Here is a 24,410-nt window from a genome sequence, read left to right on the forward strand (position 1 = left end):
TAACCATTTTCATTACGATGCAAAGGCATGATTTTATAAAAACCGTGGTCCCAAATGTGAGGTAGGGTAAATAGGGGGGTTCTAGGTCTCCCCGAGAAAATTTTGGTTTCTCTGATCTACATATGTGCATTTTAGGATGTTCTAAAGGCCAAAAAACTTGGATAGTGGGCAGCTGATTATTTTTCTCTCCTCATCAGCATCACACTCTTTTTCTCTTTGTTTTTCTCTTGCCCAGCTGAGCTTTGACTGATATAGGCTTTTCATTTTTGTCTGTCAGTGAAGAAAGTAAACATAGGGTCAACTGATAGGTTGATTTTGCCTATGAATCATTTTCTCAGATGCGTTTATTTACTGAAAGCTGCTAAAGGTAATTAAGTTTATTAAATTCATTCACAATATGTAGGCTATTTATTATTGATCTTATGCCTAATACAGGGCCGTAGACAGGGCTTTATAATCAGAGGTCTTAAATTTGAGGTTGGTAGGGGGTTCAAATTTTTTATTTCTCTGATATGTGCATTTCAAGACGTTTGAAGACCAAAAAAAAGGATAAGAAATAGCTTTAAACCATGTCAGTGGGCAGTAGATTATTTGTCAATACCTGCTCTCTCCTCATCTCCATCACTCTTTCTTTTTTTCTCAGTCTCTTCATCCCTTTCTCTTCCCCTCCTAAAGCTGAGCTTTTTTAATTTACTAAAGGCTACAATTTGTATTATATTCTCAATATTTACACATTCATTATTAATCTTGTGCCTAACATGATGAAAACGGCTTTGTTTTAATGTTTCTTGTAAACTAATTACATTACATGACTCACGTTACATAGGCCTATTTTCATTTCAAAATGGCGAAATTAGACAAAACTATATTAGTTTGCCTGATTATTTTTCGTCATTCGTTTAACATTTATGACATAAAAAAAAGTAAAATATGAAATGTTAAGTTTAGCTACTTACATCTTATCTCGCACTTGACCGTACGCGTCGAGTCGCACTGTTAAAATTCGCGCTCAGCGTCTGTGAACATAAAGCCCGCCTACTTTGATTTGATTGGTCATCTCAAATATTCTGACATTGACGAGCAGTGACAGACCAATGAGGCTCAGATGAACACACACACCCTGTCCTCTGTTTCTGACGTGCTCTCTGCTCGGCGCCGCTGTGGATTGAAGATGAAGAACGCGCTGAATCTGATTTTAACAAGACTGAAGCGAACACGAATTTGTGTAGCCTACATTAATCACACATTTTTAGGGGGGCTAGGCAGAAGTTTAGGGGGGCTGAAGCCCCCCCTAAAAAGGGCCTAGCGATGCCCCTGGTGGTGTGTATAAGCTAAATCCTTTCTGTACTATGGCAGAGAAACACGGAAAAGCATAGACCTTGCATGAATACAACATCTTCTCAAGTTTCTCTCCTGATATATATGAATTAAGATTTTTCTTGGCAAGATAACTGGTGTCCGGTCCTGTGAATCAAATAATAACGGGAAAAATGCTTAATTCCGAGTCTACACCTGGGATCGAAATTGGCCAATTTGCTAGTAAAAAACAAAAAACGGAATCGGCCATATAAAAAACCTATAGGTAGATCTAGCCTTTCATCAAGGCCGAGGTCAGGGGTCTTGGGCTTAAAAAGGTCGGTGACCACTGATTTACATATTCTACTGAATATAAGTAACTTTGCGACTACATGTTTCACTATCGCATGCCTTTTTTGTCTTTAAAATGGGTTTTGGTCTAAAAGTGTCAAAGAATTAATCCTACCAAGTGTGTACACACCCATAGTTAACATTTTCTCAACCTTGCTTGTGGTCTAAACACAGACACAAACCTTTATATTCTCACACCACTCACCTTTCCTGGAGGCCTCAAAGCTATCATAGATATTAATCCTCTGAATGTCGTACGTTAACGTTGTGTTGGGCAATAACGTCCTGTTTCTGTTGATATTATTGACAGCGAATTTAAAGGCCAGTTCCTCTGAGCTGACGAGTGCCACCGGTCCATCCATCTGTTCAAAAATCCCCCCTAAAACACACAAAAACAAGAGAAAACGCTGTCAGATGAACCAAAGCTGAACCCAGAGAAGAAGCTTGCATCGCACCCAAACCTCTGGAGGTGTTTTGCATTTAGAGCTGTCGGCGAGCTCGGTTGTGTACTTAAGGATCCTCTATCCGATCTCAGCAGAAAGAAAGAGTCTCTGACAGGCTTTTAAAGTTCAAGGCCATAATGGAGATGAGGAGAGAGAAAGAGAAAAGTAAATGGCCTCATCAAAGCTACCTTGTCTCCTTAAGGCCTGCAGGTCACCTTTCATTCCCTGATAAAATAGAAAGTAGATTCACACACAGGCCTATAGCTTGTGGATAGGAGTTTTGCACAGAAGTTTGAAAGTTTAAAGCCGTTTCATAACAGTCTGCTGAGATTTTCAGAAATGCATTTTATGGCCAAGAAACTCCACCAATAGAAGAGCCGGAGAAGTAAACTCTGTGTTTATTGACTTTAGTGTGTAATAGAAGCCTATAAAAAACAATAAAATGATAACATCTGGAGCACGCTGAGCAATCTTCAGCCCTTGAGGATTAATACTGTTAGACCTGCTTCACCTTCCCACGGTATATCAGCGATATATGACGGTCTGGAAGACTTATGAGCTCAGAGAAATATTGGGAGACCAAAGTTTGTTCAGTTGTACACAATTCAATTTCACATATTATCACTTCATGCTATTTGGGATTTAAAATATGTTTAGCACTTTCCACAAATAAGGTGCATAATAGCGTCTTAAACTCAAACTGGAAACTTTTTTCTTTTATACTTTTTCAGCAAATAGCCAGGGAAAGGCAGTGCATACTCTTCAGAAAATACTGATCGGCCAAATATATACATAAATTTGAGACCAAATATTGGTTCATATTTATAAATGTATTTGTCCGACGAATGTAAGAATAAAAATTTGTAAGTCATTTTTTCTTACAACACCTTGATAAAAGAGTTAAAAATCTTGAGCATGACAAATAGTGTCAACACTTTTGATGCCATGCATTATTCATTCATTCATTCATTCATTCGCATGGAGTTTATAAATGCTTTAAAGCTGCCGTCGGCAACATTTTTTTGATCATATTCAGTGAAATCGACACTATAATCCGACAGAACAACATGAATAAAGTGGTTTTAGAAAAAAAAACCGAGCTTCTAACTCCACCTGGAGCGTGTTATTTGTTTTGCAAAAATCCACGGCTCCCGGATCATCAGGTCCAATCAGCGCAGAGGGGTGTGAGATCTGACTGCCAATCACAGGTCGGGCACACCCCAGCCCTCGCGCACGTTACAATCACATGCACACGCACTGACGAACACGAACTCGGTGGGAGGGTATCCGTTGATAGTGGGGGCAGTGTTGGGGAAAGTTCCCTTTCAAGGCGGTCACTTCGACATTACGTCATACTGACGTATATGGGAACTCCTCCCTTCTCCATTTTCACTGAAATCTTATAGGATAACGCCAGCTGGAGACAGCTGGCCAATTGACGCAAAACATGCAAATGCTGACCGGTCCGCGGGCAGTATAAAATAGCATGGGCGCGACAATTACGTCAGAATCTCTTTCTTCACGCTAGAAGTCTTATCTGAAGTCATCGTGGAAGTTGCAATAGAGGTTACTCACCATGTTTCCTCCCCGCATCCGATGGCTGCTACATGCCAGATATGTGTGTATCGACTCGCTCTACCCAAACAAGGATCTACCGAGGCCGCACTCACGGACGACTGGCATACGTGCTGGTCTACCAGTGCGCGCCCTCATAAACTCCGGGCATCAGCAGGGATGAGGCCCACTGCCGCCAGCGGCTGCTGGTGGGCCCTCTCACGCCCAAAGAAGAGTTGACAGTCGTTGTCCCCTGTGGCCCAGTGGCGGAACTTGAAGCTTTCGCGCGAGAGACCCGTGTTCGATTCCGGCTCTCGCAGCAGATACATTTTAAACCTGCCCGTCGCCTCTCCGGTCCTTTTCGCGGGCTCGCTAGACGGACTCGACGCGATAGGCTTCGTCGGAAAGGATACTTTTATTATTTTACTTAGCCCGGTATCTAACAGCCAGGCTACTTCAAGAAAGATTCCGTCTTCACGAGGTCCTATGGTAAGTCATGCGAAGACGCATCCAGAGAGACGAGGCAAGGCGATGGCTCTGTGTCTGAAGGCGCGAAAGTGGGTGTTCCCCCTGTGGCTCAGTGGCGAACCCCAAAGCCGTCGCACGGGAGACCCGTGTTCGATCCCAGCTCTTACAGTAGAAAAAATTTAGTCGCGCCGCGGCCAGACATTAAACCGAACTTTTGATCTATACGTCCAGCCTTCCTCGATGTCTCTCTTCGTCGGCACCTCGTCCCGCCTAATTCGGCTACAGCCGCCAAAACGGTTCGAACCCGTAACGAACCGGATCTTCACCGTTGGCAGAGGGCGGGACCGGGAATGTGGCGACACAGGCCACGGAGAGCGCCGCGTCAGGACGCCCCGCTCTGGTAATGGAGGTGCACAGCTTACAGCTTATGTCGTCAGGCTGCCCTGTATCCTTCAGTGCAACTGGCCATTCTGATTTAACCACGTATCCACAGTTGTTGTCGCTACGCCACTGACGCTGTGTTTATGTTCAGACTACACACTGATATGTGCTATGATTTGTGCCGTCATATTTTGCCCTGTTTCTTTCAGTGCGAATGGCTATTCTGATTACCACGTATCCACAGTTGTTGTCGCTACGCCACTGACGCTGTGTTTATGTACACACTGCACACTGATATGTGCTATGATTTAACTGTTATATCCTTATATATTGCCCTGTATCCCTCAGTGCAACTGGCTATTCTATTAACCACGTAATCACAGTTGTTGTCGCCACGCCACTGACGCTGTGTTTATGTACACACTGCACACTGATATGTGCCATGATTTAACTGTTATGCCCTTATATTTTGCCCTGTATCCCTCAGTGCAACTGGCCATTCTGATTTAACCACGTAATCACAGTTGTTGTCGCCACGCCACTGACGCTGTGTTTGTTCACACTGCACACTTATATGTGCTAAGATTTGCGCCGTTATATGCTGCCCTGTTCTTCAGTGCAAATGGCTATTCTATTACCACGTATTCACAGTTGTTGTGCGATGAAATGACGCTGTGTTTACGTGCACTCTACACACTGATATGTGTTCATGATTCATGCTGCTATAAATTGCCCTGTATCCTTCAGTGCAACTGGCTATTCTGATTCACAGTTGCGCGATGCCACTGACGCTGTGTTTATGTACACTGATATGTGTGTGTTATGCTTATGCCACGATATTGCCCTGTACCCTTCAGTGCAACTGGCTATTCTGATTACTACGTATTCACAGTTGTTGCGTTGCAACGGACGCTGTGTTAAGTACACACTACGCACTGTTATGTGTATGATTTACGCCATTATATATTGCCCTGTTCCTTATCCTTCAGTGCAAATGGCTATTCCGATTACTACGTATTCACAGTCTTGCGATGCAACTGACGCTGTGTTACGTACACACCGTACACTGCGTTATGAATTTTGCCGTTGTTGCCCTGTATCCTTCAGTGCAAATGGCTATTCTGATTACTACGTATTCACAGTTGTTGTGCGATGCAACTGACGCTGTGTTACGTACACACTACACAGCGTTATGTGTGGGGATTTATGCCATTATATGTTGCCCTGTAATTTTCAGTGCAAATGGCTATTCTGATTACTATGCAGTACGTATTCAACAGTTGTTGTGCGATGCAACTGATGCTGTGTTTATGTACAGACTACACACTATGTGTTATGAATTTTGCCTTTGTATTTTGCCCTGTATCCTTCAGTGCAAATAACTATTCTGATTAATACGTATTCACTGTGTGGTGCGATGCAACTGACACTGTGTTACGTACATACAACTCACTGTTATGTGTATGATTTATGCCATTATATATTGCCCTGTTTCTTTCAGTGCAATTGGCTATTCTGATTACTACGCAGTGCATATTCACAGTTGTCGTGTGATGCAACTGACGCCGTGTCTATGTACACTCTACACACTCCGTGTCTATGTACACTCTACACACTGTATGTGTTATGATTTATGCCGTTGTACATTGCCCTGTATCCGTCAGTGCAAATGGCTATTCTGATTACGTACACAGTCGTTGTGCGGTGCAACTGACGCTGTGTACACGCTACGCACTGATGTGCTATGTTTGCGCCGCTAAATATTGCCCTGTATCATCAGTGCAACCGGCTATTCTGACTTACTATGTATTCACAGTCGATGTCGCGATGCCTCTGACGCTGTGTTTTTGTACACACTAATGTGACTATGCTATCGCGTTGCCCTGTATCCTTCAGTGCACCTAGCTATCCTATCTAACTGTGCTTAGTCACAGTTTGTCGCTACGGCGACTTGCGCTGCATCTGTGTCCACACTGAAGCGTTATGCAGTTATGTTGCTAACGTAACTGACCATTATGTGAACTGTGCATATTCATGCAGTCTCGGTCGCTTCATCGACTTGCACCGCATTATACACTCAGATGTTTGATATGTGCACACTGATGGGTAATGCTGTTATGTTGCCCTCTATCCTTCAGTGTAACATCCAGCTATCCTATCTAACTGCATATTCAGTTCTGTCGCTATGGCGACTACACGGCACGTACAAGGACGTGTTTTTGCTATTTTGTTGCCCTGTTTCCTTCAGTGCAAAACTAGCTATCCTAATCTAACCGTGCATATTCACAGTTCTGGATGTATGTACGTAAACGGATGTGTTATGCTGTAATGCTGCCCTGTTTCCTTCAGTGCTGCTAGCCATCCTAATCTAACTATGCATCTTAGTTCTGAAAAATGCTGTACGTGCATGTGCTACGCTGTTATATTGCCCCGTTCCTATCAGGGCAACTGGTTATTCTGTGCAAACTCATATATTCACAGTTGTAGCTACAGTTATGACTGTTTGTTTGCTTACTGAGGTGCTATGCTATTATGGGGCTATTTTCTAACTGCGTATATTCACAGTTGTTGTCGCTACGGCCACTGGCACTGTGTTTATGTACATTCAGTTATGTGTTGATTTGCACTTCTGTACATTGGCTATAGAACATCGGCTATGTTCTACAAGGTGGCACCCCAGCCCCAAGCTGTGGAACCTTCTTGTGTGTCCGCTGCTGGGTCCTTAGTTGAGCAAGACACTTCACACTGACAAGTGCTGAGACGGAGCTCTCCCTAAGATGGCCTTGCCACCGGCTCTCGCCCCAGCGAAGCACTTGGAGACTTACGCTCATTCTAGTGAATGTTGTCGCATTGTCTCGGACCTGATGACTGCAGCGTCACTCCCAGTCCGATACCAAGCTACGTTCCGAAGTCGCTTACACCGTTCAGAGCACAGGTTGATCCCTGCCCGCCTATCTGCTGAGTTTCAGCCTCGCATGATGCCGATGCTCAGAGTGATGTTGGCCCTGTAAGGGATTTGTGGATGTACGTGGATCACTTGGCAGCAGTCTACCAGCTGTTTGTGTGCTTGGTGGATGGTACTAGGGACGTGCTGTTTTATACAGAGACTTCTCTCTGAATTCGATGCTTTAAATGGTTGCTTAATGCCTACGGGGTTTAGGTATGCTGGCTGTCTTCTCAGAACACATTCGCCAGGGTTCCAAGTTTGATGCACCACCTTAGCGTCGTGGGTTCGGTGAGTTTTATTAATGTACTCATGAAACTCTTACCACCAGCTGTGCAGTAGTATGTATTGCAGAGTTACCATTGCTGCTAACTCTGTGTTATGACTATGAGGTTACATAGCTGTTTCCACATTACGCAGTAGTTCCAACGTACTGTTAACTCTGTGTGTGGCTTAAGGTTATGCAGCTGTCACCGCTATGCCGTCGACACTGTGTTAGCTCTTGTGCTCGAGTGCTTATTGTATTCTGCTGCCCTGTCCAGTGCAGCCTTCGCCTCATTGCAGTGGATGCGCAACTTGGTAAGCCGGAGCAGACGTTGGTCTAGTTTCGCCTATCAGTTTTGAGTGCTCCTAGCGGCGCTGCTGGCTTAGAACTGTTTTCCTGTGGGAGTGTAGCTTGACCCCGTTCAGGGCTTATCTTCACTGCGCTCACGGCGGGATTCTATACAGTTCCCATATACGTCAGTATGACGTAATGTCGAAGTGACCGCCTTGAAAGGGAACGTCTCCGGTTACTATCGTAACCTCGGTTCCCTGAGAGGCGGGAACGAGACATTACGTCAACCGCCGTGCTCGCCGTTTGATCAGCTGTGCTAGCGTTCAGTCTTGATTCTGACGTAATTGTCGCGCCCATGCTATTTTATACTGCCCGCGGACCGGTCAGCATTTGCATGTTTTGCGTCAATTGGCCAGCTGTCTCCAGCTGGCGTTATCCTATAAGATTTCAGTGAAAATGGAGAAGGGAGGAGTTCCCATATACGTCAGTATGACGTAATGTCTCGTTCCCGCCTCTCAGGGAACCGAGGTTACGATAGTAACCGGAGACGTTACTTTGAAAAGTAATGCGTTACAATATTGCGTTACTCCCTTAAAAAGTGACTTATTGCGTTACTTAGTTACTTAACGTACACTAATGTGTTACGTTACTTTTGCGTTACTTTTTTTCCACCTGGGCTGGGCTTGTATTTTTATACCAACAAAAAGATATATTTTTGTGCAAATGTAAAGACCCTTTCACACCAAAAGTGAAATAATAAGCCTCAGACTGAAGGAAATGCAGATTTACTCCTGTACAGTAGTGGTCAGTAGAGGGCGCCGCTCAAACAAACCTTTCAGCTGCTGCTGTTCTGGATAACAGAAGAAGAGGATGCAGGAGAAACAAATTTAGCACTTACTTTACCAATAAAAACATATAAAAAAATCTAAAGTCATTTTTGCTTATGGTTTAACTGAAAAATCGGAGGTCAGAAGCAAGTACTTTGGTCAATAAAGATTAAATGCATAAAAATGTGTGTTTTATTTAACATATTTAGGTATTGGAGGTTTGCATAGTGTTCTGATTCTGCATTTCACTGATTTTATTCATTTTGAGGAATAGTGAATCTTTTTTGTGCAAGTGAGATGAGTAAATCCACACTTACATTTAATCTAGAACTATAATAACCATCATGTTTACACACAACGCCTCTGCACTTCGATTTGTCTCAGTCAGTCAATAAAGGGGAAAACAAAGTAACTTGTGTTACTTATTAGAAAAAGTAACTCAGATATTTTGTTGTAAATTTTAAAAGTAATGCGTTACTTTACTAGTTACTTGAAAAAGTAATCTGATTACGTAACTCAAGTTACTTGTAATGAGTTACCCCCAACACTGAGTGGGGGAGGGGCATGAGAGTTGTAAACATTAAAAATGTTGCCTAGGTCCACTCAATCTGCCAGACTTGCCGACTGCAGCTTTAATTGGATTGCTCAGACAATGGATTTGTTAAAGTGCCCCTATTATGCAATGTTGAAGAATCCTCATAAGGTTTTCGTGCATCCAAAGAACTTTAATTTTCTCATAATCTCCACTGCAGCATCAGCTCTTTCTCACATAGTCAGAAACGGTTCATCAAGGATTCGGTCTCTCTAAACCCCGCCTCTCCGTGAACTGCTCTGCTCTGATTGGTCAGATGGCCCAGTCTGTTGTGATTGGTCAAGCACAAACACTCATTATCATACCTGCAGCTCAGCTCTTGATACACAGTCATACGAACAGTAACGGTGGCGTCGGTTTTACCGTATCACGAGTCTCATCCTTTGGAAGTGCATCAAAGTGTGTTTGCTTTCTCAGCTCGGAAAACTATCCCAGTCTCATCTACATCTACAGTGTTTGAGGGCGGAGCAAAGAGACGCTCTTCAGCCAATCAAGATCACAGGCTGGAAATATGCAAATTAGTTACAAACCTGCATGGGTTCAGCAGAAGTGAGACTGGAATAACTGACGACTCGTTTCAAGGAGTTAAGATTCACTTCTTTTATTTTAGGAGACAAAAACTCTTTAAAACTTTCCAGACCTTTTACATTCACAAACAGGGGTGTGTTTCTTAAAAGCATCATTAGCCAACTATGTTGGCAAGTTCTGTCGTTATCAGCAGTTCAACGAGTCTGTGTTTCCCGAAACCAACGAACATTCGCAAACAGCATCGCAGAGGTGTGTGTGTGAGCGACAGATCTCGACCTGCGGTTAGAAGCAGTTTCTAGATTGTATGACATGTGGACTCAACAAATCCTGATCTTGAGCAACAGAAGCAAGCTGACATTCAGTGCAACCTGTGTCTTTATTTAGAATACATACAAATGTCATTTACGTCTTTGAGTTTGTCAAGAGATTTAAAGCACTGTTTTTGAAGAGTGCGCATGTGTGAACGAGCTCTACTTAACACAGTCTCATCCCAAGACGTCATATGACTGACGCTTTTGACCATACGTCAACATCCGACGTTTTAGGGTACCCTTTAACGTCAGTTAGATGACGCGGGTAGGTTTAGGTCTGGGGTAGGGTTAGGATTAGATAGCGTCATCTAACTGACGCTAAAGGGTACCCTTAAACGTCGGATGTTGACGTATGGTCAAAAGCGTCAGTCATATGACGTCTTGGGATGAGACTGGGCTGCTCTCTATGATTGAATCTGGAAATAAAGCGAAATAACTGAGAAAAATTAGAAATATTCCTCAGATGCCGCATGTCCGTAATTTATATCAAACCATCTAGCATTAATTCGATCTCAAACAGTTTCATTCAAATAAGTTATTACTCCACACGTGCGTGACATCATAAACCAACTTGGTTGAACGACCACTTTGCGGCAATATGGTTTTGGGGAAACAGTCGTGACGAGCTAGATGATTTCTTCAGTAGTTACGCAACGAGTTACATCGTTGTACTTTAAACTTTAAAATCTCCTGAATTGTCATGCTATGTTAATCTTATATATAATATCTAACACATCAAACAGTTTTCCCTACAAAAAATTGTAATGGCACACCAACCCTGCTGAATTGGAGACAAGACGAACGCTATGCCAAACACCGAATAACCCTTGGGCTTTTTTTTAACATTCCTTTTTAATATTTCCAATCCTGCCTTTAGAGTCCGTAGCATGTAGATCCATAAACACATGAATATTTAAGAGTTTTTGAGTCAGACCTCGGCACAGGTCAAGAGCAACCCTGAACATGGAGACAAGTTTAAGAGCGAGATCAGCATCCATCGAGACACACACACACACACACACACTATTTATGACTCCGCCGCTGCTTGACTTCTGAAGGGACATGATGCATAAACTCCCTGGAAAGAGCCCGACGCATTAAAATAAATGAATCCTGCCGGTTTGTGGGGAAATCTCATTAGAGTACATTAAGTAATTGCTGGAGTATATACTAATTTGACTATTAAGAGGATAAAATGTGCATTGCTCGGAAGCACTAAAATAGATTTAATAAAAAGGGGAGATCAGCTGCTGCGAGGAGAAAAACGCCCCGTGTGTAGCTCTGCAATAAATGCCTTTATTTCCAGATATACAAGCCATAAAGCAAAACGCTCGCGACCTCTCCGTCAAACGCTGTTTCCGATCAGGGGAATGTCTCCGGATAAAGAGACGGGACACTTTAATGGTGCGGGATATTTACGGCTCTGGGCTCTAAAGGGCCCTATGTAAATTGAGCTGTAACTTTTGATCTGAGATTTCCTGCACATCTTTCTGAAACATCAGTCAGTTTAAGTTGCGATTAACTTGTTTGCAGTTTTGAAACAGCTTTACAAAGGCGGGCTAATTAATCTCTAGGGTTTTTTCCTGATAGAGAAACATGTGCTCATCACAGCTGCTATCTTCACTAACACTGATGCCAGGACACCGCTTTACAATACACTGCTTCTTAAAGGAACAACACAATCATTAATGAGTCACTGGGCACTTTTGTTCATCTTCGAAACACAGATTAGGATATTTGTAATATTTCTGTCCATCCATTGGAAGCTAAACTTCCACCTAAACTTTGACGCTTCAAGATATTGTAAAAGTTATCCATGTGATTTGAGCGGTGTAACCAATTTAATCCATTTAATATTAAAGGAAAGCTAAAGTGTGCGTTGATATGTGAATGAAAGCCTAAATTAAATCTATTTCTCATATAAAGCGATCATGTCTTTTCAGAAGACATTAAACCGCTTGATTATTGGGTAACACACTACTTAAAGCTTTTAATGCATTATAAAAGCATTCATAAAATACTTTACAATGCATTATATATTTTCATAAATGATTGTAACCAAAGTTAAAATGCACTACAATGTTTACAGATTCCTTTTTACCGCTGACATTGTTTGTTTGGCTTTCTACAGGTGAATAGATAAGTGTTATTATATATTATAAATGTGGTAGCAATTATTCATGAGACTATACAATGCATCATAAGGTGCATTTCAAGGCAAAATGAATGCATTTAAAATACTTTTTATAATGCGTGACATATGAAGGCTTTATGTACAGTGTTACCGATTATTGTTATGATGTCTTTTTGAAGTGTCTATGGAGACAGAAATATCTCAGGGTTTGTTAAAAATAAAGATAAGTCTTAGTTTAGCATACTTTTAAAAACAGCACTTATTACAGAAATAATATACTTTAAACGAATAAACATGAATGTAATGTTTTCAGACATTTAATTGCAAGGTAATTACAATTCATTGAAAATGTATTTTGGTTTAAATGCAATCAGTCGAACTCGAGAGTGCTTTTTGATCCACTTAAGTATCTTTATTTGAAAATTCTGAATTATTTATATTATCTTTGAAATAAGATTAACCTCTTAACCTTGCCATTGCATGTTTAAAACAATAATATCTTAGTAAAAACCTAAAGTAATATTGCAGTAATATAGTAAGTAATATATAGTTTTCATATTTGGTGGCTTTTATCTAAAATAAATTACAGAGGAGCAGTAATTTATCAATTTGCAACAAGAATATTTCATATTCATTAGGAGTATTTAGGCCTTTATTTTGAAATAACAATAAACACGAAAAATCATGAAAGATTGGTAGAAACCTCAGTTTGTTTTCATGCCATGAGTTCAAAAGATAACACCAATTCCATTTTATGAGAAAAAAAGGTCTGAAAATGTTTTAAAATATAAAGAAAAATGTATGGATTCCCGATTTCTGATTGGCTGCGAGCTATAACGCTATACTGCCCTACAAAGCCATAAGGCAGTAACTGCATTTTTGGTCAAAAATGAGTTAATGTCATTTTTGGGATATTAAAGACCTCCTTTATCATGTGGATAAATATCTATACTCAATTTGACTGTTTTTTCGAAAAAAAATAGAGGGTTGTGTTCACAGTAACTCCCAAAACCATACAAGCAACCATGGCAGAAAGCGGTAACTGCAGTTACCATTCTTTGGCTTTGATCTTCGACGCAAAAGTCCAGTTACGTACTCTGCCTTTGTTAAGCCATTCATAAAAGAGATGTTACGGTGCCACCTTGCAGTTACGATGATCTGCCTTTGTTTTACTGTCCATAAAAATTTGCCACGCTTCAGTTACTGTCCATAATTGTCACTAAATCACTTACTTCTACACAAATATCCAAATAAAAAACGAGCTGTCAAATGTGTTGAGTGGTTGTTTTATCAAGTGTTGAACTACTGTAAGAATGGCAAATTGCTCTCGAGGGAGAATGATGGTGGAGTTGGCATTGAAAAGAAGACATGAAGACCAAGGTAAGAAATTATCTTATAAAATAATGCATTAGATGAAGTATGAAAGTGCCATATACTTAACGTTAATTTAGAATTGCTAGGACAAGCAACTGCATATCAGGCTGATGCTGAGAGGACCTGGCCAGAGGACACATCTGTGAGAAGTGTGGACCTCCAAAAGGTTATAATGTTGCCCCGCATGCCTGGTGTCAAAACGGCAGTCTTCACCAGACGAATTGTGGCGTTTCACGAGACCTTTGCCTCTGTGGGCTAAAAAAAGAATAAAAAAAACAACATCTCTGTGGTCTGGCATGAGGGCGTGGCGGGTCACTGCTGGAGAGATTGCTTCAGCCTATGTTGTGGCAGTTGAGAAGGAGAGAGACCTTCTCCACAGTGTGTTTTGGGTGGACAACTGCTCTGCCCAAAATAAAAATTGGTGCCTTCTGTCCACACTGGTCAGCCTTGTGAACGGGTCTACCAACTCAAGGGAGGACATCACCTTGAAATTTTTTGAGAAGGGCCACACTTTTATGAGTGCCGATAGTGTGCATCATGTTGTTGAGCAAGAAATGAGGAAACGTCCTGGAGGCTATGTCTTTGACTTTGAAGACTTTGCCAGTGTGGTGGCAAGCTCAAATTCAAATAAGATGGAGGTGATTGAGATGGAAAATGCAAATGTGTTGAAATGGAAAGATGGCCATTCCGCTGCAAAGACGAAGAAGGCACCGAAGTTGAGCCAGATGGCTGAAATTCAGCTACGGCAAGGGTCCAGGAGCCTCTTCTTTAAGCACAGCCACAGAGACTGTGACTTCACTGAACTGGACTTCCTCCTGGCCAAGTTTGATCTCAAGATGCCCCCTCCCCTGAGGCCACATGACCGGGGCATTGAGGAGACAAAGAAAGAAGACATTTTAAAAAAACTGTCCTCTTATGCCCCCCAACAGAAGGGCTTTCTGGCTCTCACTTCTTGTGGAGGAGTGATGTTTATGGAGGAGGTAGTTATGCAGGTTGTTGCCCACCGTTGTTTTTATCTCTATACATGAATTTCAAACCATCCATTAATAAATTGATATATTTGCGTTCTCTTTCAAATAAACGATTGTTTTTAATTATCAGAGATAGTTGTTGTATTTATTCACACTGTACACTCTTGTGTCACCTATCTGTTGGTTTTGCTGCACACAAAATTGAAGTTTTTTAGTTTACGCATTGACTCCAACTGAATGCACTCCCAGCACTGGATAGCAACAACGACATGTCTAAGTATTTGTGTGTCATCTAAAACAAATGCCATGATCATTAGACTTTAATGAAGGTGATCAGTTAATTATCTTGTAAATGGTGGTAAGCAAATATTGATTATATGTCAGTTACTGCCTTTTGCCTTTGCACGACTCCTTATTTTTTAGTAAATAATACAAAGGCAGAGTACAGTATCTGACAAATAAGGGTCAAAGGTCAACTTTGAGCACAATATTTTTTATATACACACATTTCTTCATCTGGGCAACAAGTCACCAGATTTTCATTGCTCTACCTATAATACATTTGTGTGGACAAAACAAAAAACTTTAAAGTCATTTTTCTCAGTTTGACACTCTGGTCAGTTACTGCCTTTGGCCTTTGTAGGGCAGTATAACGTAGTCTTTTTATGCATTTATTAGAGGTTGAATTCAAATCAAATACTGCCAAACCACCCATACTACTTCTGAATAGGATGTCTACTTCATAAATTGTATGAAAATTATGGAAATACATGGTTCAGATCACTCAAAACATATGAAAATGGAGGCGCCCTTATATGGGCAGTAATGGAGTCTAGTGTAAAAGTTGGGTACTGCGCCCAAATAAAATCTTACTGAAAGCTAATTTTTTTTAGATATCAACCTAAAATTTGGAATACAACTTGTTCAGATTTTTGTCTTTAATTTTCTTGCAGTTTTAGAGTAAAATATATGTTGTAATATATATATTTTATATAAAATATTAATAATTATATTTTTACATTACACAATTTCATGAACTCAAACTTATATAACTTTTTTTCTGTTTCATTTTTTATCATTTCTAGACTTCTACAATAATCTGGAAAATGTCTTCTTTAAAACAAGACCAGCCAGGTCTATATTCCAAAGCATTCCTGAATTACAACCATTTAAGTTTGGATAGTGATTTTTATGTCTATGCAAAAAAAAAAAAGGGTGGTGACAGTTAACAGATTAAAGCTACTGCTGAATGTACTGACAAGCATGATATATCAATATATAAGTGTTAAAATATCAATATGAACATGTCATGTAATTTCTATTGAAACTTGCATGTCTTGTTGCAATTTAAAAAAAAAAAACTTTAAAACTAAAATTGAGTCTCCCACTAAGGTTAGGATTATGTAAGCAATAAGGTACGAGAGGCTGTGCTGTATCGTGAATAAGTAACGGCTGGAGGGCGTTGTTAGGCACGACGCGAAGCGGAGTGCCTGCAACCCCTTCAGCCGTTACTTATTCACGATACAGCACTTGCCTCGAGTACCTTATTGCTTTTATAAAACGGTTGCCACACAATAAAAATATTAAAGCCGAAAAATATGTATCTATGCAACTTTCATGAAGTAAAATCACTAAAAGCCTGCCTTCCGCTGGAAAAAATAGTCCCGGAACGTGAACAGCAACAGAAGTTACATATATTATTTCGCCAATAGATGGCGGCAAAGACTGTCTTTATGAGTGAGTGAGTGAGTGAGTCTGTAGAGAAGGCTTTTGAAAGGACTCGAACTTGTGATCACGGAGAAGACAGACGCAACTGACAGATGACTAACGTTATGCACGGAAAACCCCATGACTGTTAAAAGGACAAAATATGCAGCGGACATTCAAACGCATTTTTTTATTATGAATATAGGACTGACCTGAAGGAAAATGCTACGTCTACTGTAAATGCAGGTACACTCGCTTACTCGATCTCTCACAATGCTCTGCTCTAGCTTTAAATGAACAATATCAATGAGATGAAACATCTGTTTAAGTTGCTAAGAGTGGTTGCTAGGGGTGTTGTGTAGTGATACATAGAACCGTTGGGTGAAGCGGTCATAGCCGTGTTTTATCGTGAATAAAGCACAGCTATTGACCAATCAGAATCAAGGATTGGAACTAACCGTTTTATAAAATTATATAAAATTATACACAAATTTTCAAGCACTTTACATGTACTTAATATGCTAGTGAACACATCCAAATAAGTGTCCTTTTTAAAGCATTACAGATTAAAACATAATGACTTGAAACTTTTAATTTGACATTATAACAAAGCTACTTAAGTGGCATTTTATTTAATTAATATTATCTGCAATTAGTTACTAAGACTCCAGCCTTTGGCTGCAAAACAACAACAACAACAATCACAAAAAAAAAAAAAACATTAACACACAAGGCAACTTTACAGCGGCGGGTCAACCGGTGCCTTGTACCCAAATATACTGTCCCAGTCTGAAGGCTTGCATGCACAGCCCACACAGCCAAGCAGAGCTCAGCCAAAAGCCCAACAATGAGACAATATCATTATGTAGTGGATGAATGTCTGAGCTGTTCTAGAGGGAGCCCAGCTCTCCTGGTCCGTTTCCCAGCATGCCTGTGAATAACACTCGCACTGACACACAATACAGCAGACAATGGCCCGCAATAAACAATTACGGCAAGCAACCAGCATTGTGCACAACACTGACCAATTAAGGGACGCTGTATTGCCCTGTTATCCCATTCCATCCGTCTATTCCCCATGGAAAACTAGAGGAGGGCTCGCTGTGTGTCTCCAGCGAACGAGTGGACAAGTGTGGAGACACAGCCCTGATCTACAGTACAGGATCTCAGGATGGAGAGTATACCACACACTGACTAATGCATGGCCTATATTTACTTACAAATACAATAAAAAGCTCTGGAAGAAAAGAATGAGAGAACGACTGTGTATTAGTGTTGGTAGACTCTCGTTTTATCAATGCTTTTCTCTTCTGGGCTTTGGTTGGGATTTTATACTCTAGTAGCAAACTAACAATTATCTTAAATAAAATGTAATCTTAGCTTTCTTTCTACCCATTTTCCTTTCATATCATTTCACACCTTCATCCTCGCCAGACATTTGAAATGAAACAGTTTCTGACTTGATTTATTAATGACTTTTCCACTCAAATTTGTTCCGCTTGTGTTTGAATAAAGCCTCATTTTTTTTAATTGCATCTTGCATGTGTGTTTTTGGAGAACATGCAATAAAAAAAACTAAAAAATTAAATGGCAAGATTGAAATTATCATCTTAACAAAATTAAATATCAAACATACATGCATGAGAAGAAGTGGACTGTGAGTTCCTCTATACCGTATTCCTTGAAAATAAATGTACATTGATTAGGCTAAATAAATTAATTACATGATATGCTTATTAAATAATCCCAATTAATTGCATATATCAATGCCCTGTGAATTAATATTGTACTACCTCTGCTATTTTTTAATTGCATTTTTATAATCATTGGTCATACTTGATGAGCCTTGTTTTCAAGATAGAGTGTAAAACTGGTTTAAATGCATAAACCAAAGAGTTTAAAAATTGCATCTCTGTGTTGAAATGGCAGCTGAGGCTGAACATAATTAATTAATAAATAAATATAAAAAGTCACTTTATTAATGATCGAATTGAAATATCTCACATAACCAACAAAAAAGCCCGTTTTTAGAGCATTTCAAAGCTTCATATGAAGAACATTTCATGGGTGTTTTTAAAGTATGTTACAGAGCATTTCAAATTAGCATATAAATGCCAGCAGCCAATCAAGCTCCAGTGTGAGTCTTCAGTGATAAAGAGGATGAATTAAGATTCGTTCCCTCGTTCACCATCGAAACCCCCAACCTCTCATTTACTCTGTATGATTAGCAATATTCATATACGTTCCAATGTGGCCATATCTTCTCTGTCAAATAACTGCCAGGTAACAACACATTTGTAAAATCTAATTTTATGCTCAAGTGACTCGTTTTCCTGCTTCTGCAATTTATCACGGCGTTCGCTCTGTTCCTCTCTCTCACACACACTGCTTTTGTGTTTCACTCCAGCCTTTCACATCTCGGGCATTGCTGAGGTTTTTCTGAAACATTGCACTACATTATACATTATACATCTGACAGGATGACAAACACAAGGACATGTAATGTTCAGCCCCCGATGTTTTCTCTAACATTGGCTGTGTATGTTTGTTTGAAACCTGTCATTTATATTAAGGTCATTTTGATGAATTTTAAAATGTTTGATGTTAGAAATCAGGTGAACGTCATAAAACCACAAGACAAGTGTCAACAAACTGTCCACATTATATAGCCAACAGGTTAAACTGTGTTTTTATATGCTATAGGGTCAAGTTATTATATTTATATCAGTGAAAGTATGTTTTATCTTGTAGCATTGTTTCTTGTTCAAATGATATACAGTATAAGAAAGATAACATGCAGCACATTCTTTCTTTCAGTGTATAATATATGCTTCATTTCATACACTACCTATCCAAAGCTTGGGGTTGTTAATATTTTATTTATTTTAAATTATACTTGTATTCATCAGGGATCAATTAAATTGATCACACGTGACAGTAAAGACATTTAAAATGTTACAAATTTAAAATAAATGCATTTTTTTAAAGCTTTATAGAATTTTTTTATGATGGTTTCCATAAAATTTTGAAGCAGTACAACTGTTTCCAATATTGATAATAATCATAAATGTTTCACATAGAAAACAGCTGTTTTACATAATATTTCACAACTTTACTACATTTTTGATCCGATAAATGCAGCCTTGGTGAGAACATAATTGAACATTTGAACATTACATGAAAAATCAAATGAATTTTGTTTTTAATAATGTGATTAAATACTTTTTTTATTTCAAAGACTATTTCATTTGTTTTAAGCGTTATTCATAAATCATTGTAATAAACTGCAGATTTTTTTTTGTGAGGCGTTATTTTTGTGAGGTTATGCCAAGTTCAGTGTAAAAAAAAAATCACACTGGGGCAGATTGTCACAAAAGGTCACTGAAAAGGATCTCTTTTTTTCATAGACAATACCAGTGGAAATGTTCGACTGTTTTTCAAAAAGACTCTAAAGGGGTCATGAACTGAGAACTCACATTTTCCTTGAGCTTTTGACATATAAGAGGTCGTCATACTATAAGAACCGAAAACTTCCTTGTTAGTCCAAAAACAACTTTTATAGTAACCAAGCCCAGCGAACGCCTCGTTGTGGAATGTGCCTATAGATATGTGAAAGACCAAGATCTACACACACTTCATCATCGCAACTTTGGCCCCGCCCACTGGTGTGTAGGAGAGAACAGCCATACAGGATCACTGGCATAAAATAAATACCATTACCTTATAAAGGATCCTAATGTTAGGAATGTGGTCATTTATTTTCAACTGTGTGTCTAAGCTGAGCGTTATTTATTTGTATGAGGAACATTTCACTGTAGATTATTTGGTAAATCAGTCACAATTTCGGCGCATGATTTGCAAACAGACTTTTACGATATGGACTCGACAGTAAGGCCGCAACATGCAAGTAACTGATCTGTGAACAGTGATTTCTGATTTAATGATTCATGTACAGTCAGATGTTCTTTGTCTATGTGTCAGTAAATCAAACCAGTGACTAAAGAGTCAACTTCACATTGTTGCTCTTAGTAGGATGAAAATAATCGGTTATTTAAACTGTGATTAAATTATATAGAGAAAGCGATCCTCCCTTTACGATCGCTGGAGCTGTCAATCAAACAGCGCGTGTTTATCAGTGACTAAGTTCTGGACTCTCGCCAATACTCCCGTTATAATCAACAAATCTCTTATTTACATTGTGTTTGCCTTGTTATGATGAAAGCATTCATTAGTGTGTAGAAATCGAGTTGCAAAGACGAGATTCATGCAGTGATGATTTCATAAATATGATTCATGATTTCATAAATAAAATACTATAATCAACACTTTACATGATTAGTTAACCTTGAGAACTGTAATAGTAAAAACGTGCTTAAAATTTTCGAGAGAGTTCCACAGAGTAATACTAGCTATTGCATATGCAAAGATGTCAGCCAATCACAGCAGTGGGTGTTTACATTGAAGTCTCACAGCAGCCAATCACAGCAGTGGGCTTTTACACTGAAGTCTCACAGCAGCCAATCACAGCAGTAAGTGTTTACTATGAAGTCTCACAGCAGCCAATCACAGCAGTAGGTGTTTACATTGAAGTCTCACAGCAGCCAATCACAGCAGTAGGTGTTTACATTGAAGTCTCACAGCAGCCAATCACAGCAGTGGGTGTTTACATTGAAGTCTCACAGCAGCCAATCACAGCAGTGGGCTTTTACACTGAAGTCTCACAGCAGCCAATCACAGCAGTAGGTGTTTACATTGACGTCTCACAGTAGCCAATCACAGCAGTGGGTGTTTACACTGAAGTCTCACAGCAGCCAATCACAGCAGTGGGCGTTTACATTGACGTCTCACAGTAGCAAATCACAGCAGTGGGTGTTTACACTGAAGTCTCACAGTAGCCAATCACAGCAGTGGGTGTTTACACTGAAGTCTCACAGCAGCCAATCACAGCAGTGGGTGTTTACACTGAAGTCTCACAGTAGCCAATCACAGCAGTGGGTGTTTACACTGAAGTCTCACAGCAGCCAATCACAGCAGTGGGCGTTTACACTGAAGTCTCACAGCAGCCAATCACAGCAGTGGGTGTTTACATTGACGTCTCACAGTAGCCAATCACAGCAGTGGGTGTTTACACTGAAGTCTCACAGCAGCCAATCACAGCAGTGGGCGTTTACACTGAAGTCTCACAGCAGCCAATCACAGCAGTGATTGTTTACATTGAAGTCTCACAGCAGCCAATCACAGCAGTGGGTGTTTACATTGAAGTCTCACAGCAGCAAATCACAGCAGTGGGTGTTTACACTGAAGTCTCACAGCAGCCAATCACAGCAGTGGGTGTTTACATTGAAGTCTCACAGCAGCCAATCACAGCAGTGGGTGTTTACATTGAAGTCTAACAGCAGCCAATCACAGCAGTGAGTGTTTAGACTGAAGTCTCACAGCAGCCAATCACAGGAGTGGGTGTTTAGACTGAAGTCTCACCGCAGCCAATCACAGCAGTAGGTGTTTAGACTGAAGTCTCACCGCAGCCAATCACAGCAGTAAGTGTTTAGACTGAAGTATAACAGCAGCCAATCACAGCAGTGGGCATTTACACTGAAGTCTCACCGCAGCCAATCACAGCAGTGAGTGTTTAGACTGAAGTCTCACCGCAGCCAATCACAGCAGTGAGTGTTTAGACTGAAGTCTCACCGCAGCCAATCACAGCAGTGAGTGTTTAGACTGAAGTCTCACCGCAGCCAATCACAGCAGTGAGTGTTTAGACTGAAGTCTCACTGCAGCCAATCACAGCAGTGAGTGTTTACATTGAAGTCTCACAGCAGCCAATCACAGCAGTGGGTGTTTACATTGAAGTCTCACAGCAGCCAATCACAGCAGTGGGTGTTTACATTGAAGTCTCACAGCAGCCAATCACAGCAGTGGGTGTTTACATTGAAGTCTCACAGCAGCCAATCACAGCAGTGGGTGTTTACACTGAAGTCTCACAGCAGCCAATCACAGCAGTGAGTGTTTAGACTGAAGTCTCACTGCAGCCAATCACAGCAGTGGGTGTTTACATTGAAGTCTCACAGCAGCCAATCACAGCAGTGGGTGTTTACATTGAAGTCTCACAGCAGCAAATCACAGCAGTGGGTGTTTACACTGAAGTCTCACAGCAGCCAATCACAGCAGTGGGTGTTTACATTGAAGTCTCACAGCAGCAAATCACAGCAGTGGGTGTTTACACTGAAGTCTCACAGCAGCCAATCACAGCAGTGAGTGTTTAGACTGAAGTCTCACTGCAGCCAATTACAGCAGTGAGTCTTTAGACTGAAGTCTCACTGCAGCCAATCACAGCAGTGAGTGTTTAGACTGAAGCCTAACAGCAGCCAATCACAGCAGTGAGTGTTTAGACTGAAGTCTCAACGCAGCCAATCACAGCAGTGAGTGTTTAGACTGAAGTCTCACTGCAGCCAATCACAGCAGTGAGTGTTTACATTGAAGTCTCACAGCAGCCAATCACAGCAGTGGGTGTTTACATTGAAGTCTCACAGCAGCCAATCACAGCAGTGGGTGTTTACATTGAAGTCTCACAGCAGCCAATCACAGCAGTGGGTGTTTACATTGAAGTCTCACAGCAGCCAATCACAGCAGTGGGTGTTTACACTGAAGTCTCACAGCAGCCAATCACAGCAGTGAGTGTTTAGACTGAAGTCTCACTGCAGCCAATCACAGCAGTGGGTGTTTACATTGAAGTCTCACAGCAGCCAATCACAGCAGTGAGTGTTTAGACTGAAGTCTCACAGCAGCCAATCACAGCAGTGGGTGTTTACATTGAAGTCTCACAGCAGCAAATCACAGCAGTGGGTGTTTACACTGAAGTCTCACAGCAGCCAATCACAGCAGTGAGTGTTTAGACTGAAGCCTAACAGCAGCCAATCACAGCAGTGAGTGTTTAGACTGAAGCCTAACAGCAGCCAATCACAGCAGTGAGTGTTTAGACTGAAGTCTCACTGCAGCCAATTACAGCAGTGAGTGTTTAGACTGAAGCCTAACAGCAGCCAATCACAGCAGTGAGTGTTTAGACTGAAGCCTAACAGCAGCCAATCACAGCAGTGAGTGTTTAGACTGAAGCCTAACAGCAGCCAATCACAGCAGTGAGTGTTTAGACTGAAGTCTCAACGCAGCCAATCACAGCAGTGAGTGTTTAGACTGAAGTCGCCTAAACGCCAGACATTTAATTGACTAAATAAGAAAAGTATTTTTGCAGTATTTTTTAATTTGACCCAGGACTAAGACTATATTAATATCCAACACATTCTCATCCTTTGGCGTCATATAGGTGACGCTATATGACATTTCGTCGAAATCTTACGCACATGGCATCCTTTAGCGTCAATATAACACGCACTGTTATGGGTAGGTTTAGGTCTGGGGTAGGGTTACGGTTATGACGCCTTGGGATGAGAACGGGCTGGACTATCAGAGGTGGACTCGCTTCTGCGCTGATATAACAGACACATATCTTTCTAGACTCATATTTGCTCTTTCATGTTTGAAAGTAGAGTTCATTTTTGGGGCTTTTTCTTTAAACAGCACCTTCAGTATCAGGAGAATAACACTATTGTTGAATGCAGGTGGTTCTCTCCGGTGCCAGACGCCCTGGTCACACAGTGCCAGCGAACCTCTGCCAAACTCTGCAGAACAATGAAGGACGCAGGCCAAAAAGATAATGGACCCAAAACACACACACACACACAGCGAGAGAGAGAGAGAGAGAGAGAGAGAGAGAGAGAGAGAGAGAGAGAGAGAGAGAGAGAGAGAGAGAGAGAGAGAGAGAGAGAGAGAGAGAGAGAGAGAGAGAGAGAGAGAGAGAGAGAGAGAGAGAGAGAGAGAGAGAGAGAGAGAGAGAGAGAGAGAGAGAGAGAACCGCGAGCAGAGTCGGGACCCTGGCATACATATGCATCCGGTGACAAAGGGAAGGTAGAGCCCAGCAC

General features: G+C 40.9%; 1 protein-coding gene across 1 annotated transcript in view; it reads right to left on the minus strand.

Moving 5' to 3' along the window:
* Window positions 1-24,410, minus strand: part of grik3 (glutamate ionotropic receptor kainate type subunit 3) — a 186,502-nt gene that overhangs the window by 98,320 nt on the left and 63,772 nt on the right. The window contains exon 2 of the mRNA XM_056251631.1: window positions 1,853-2,026. Coding sequence (XP_056107606.1) covers window positions 1,853-2,026 — 174 coding nt within the window. The remainder of the gene's footprint in view (window positions 1-1,852; window positions 2,027-24,410) is intronic.

This window comes from Rhinichthys klamathensis, unplaced genomic scaffold (assembly GCF_029890125.1).
Source record: "Rhinichthys klamathensis goyatoka isolate OS25496 unplaced genomic scaffold, OSU_Roscu_1.1 h1tg000087l_1, whole genome shotgun sequence".
Lineage (NCBI taxonomy): Eukaryota > Metazoa > Chordata > Actinopteri > Cypriniformes > Leuciscidae > Rhinichthys > Rhinichthys klamathensis.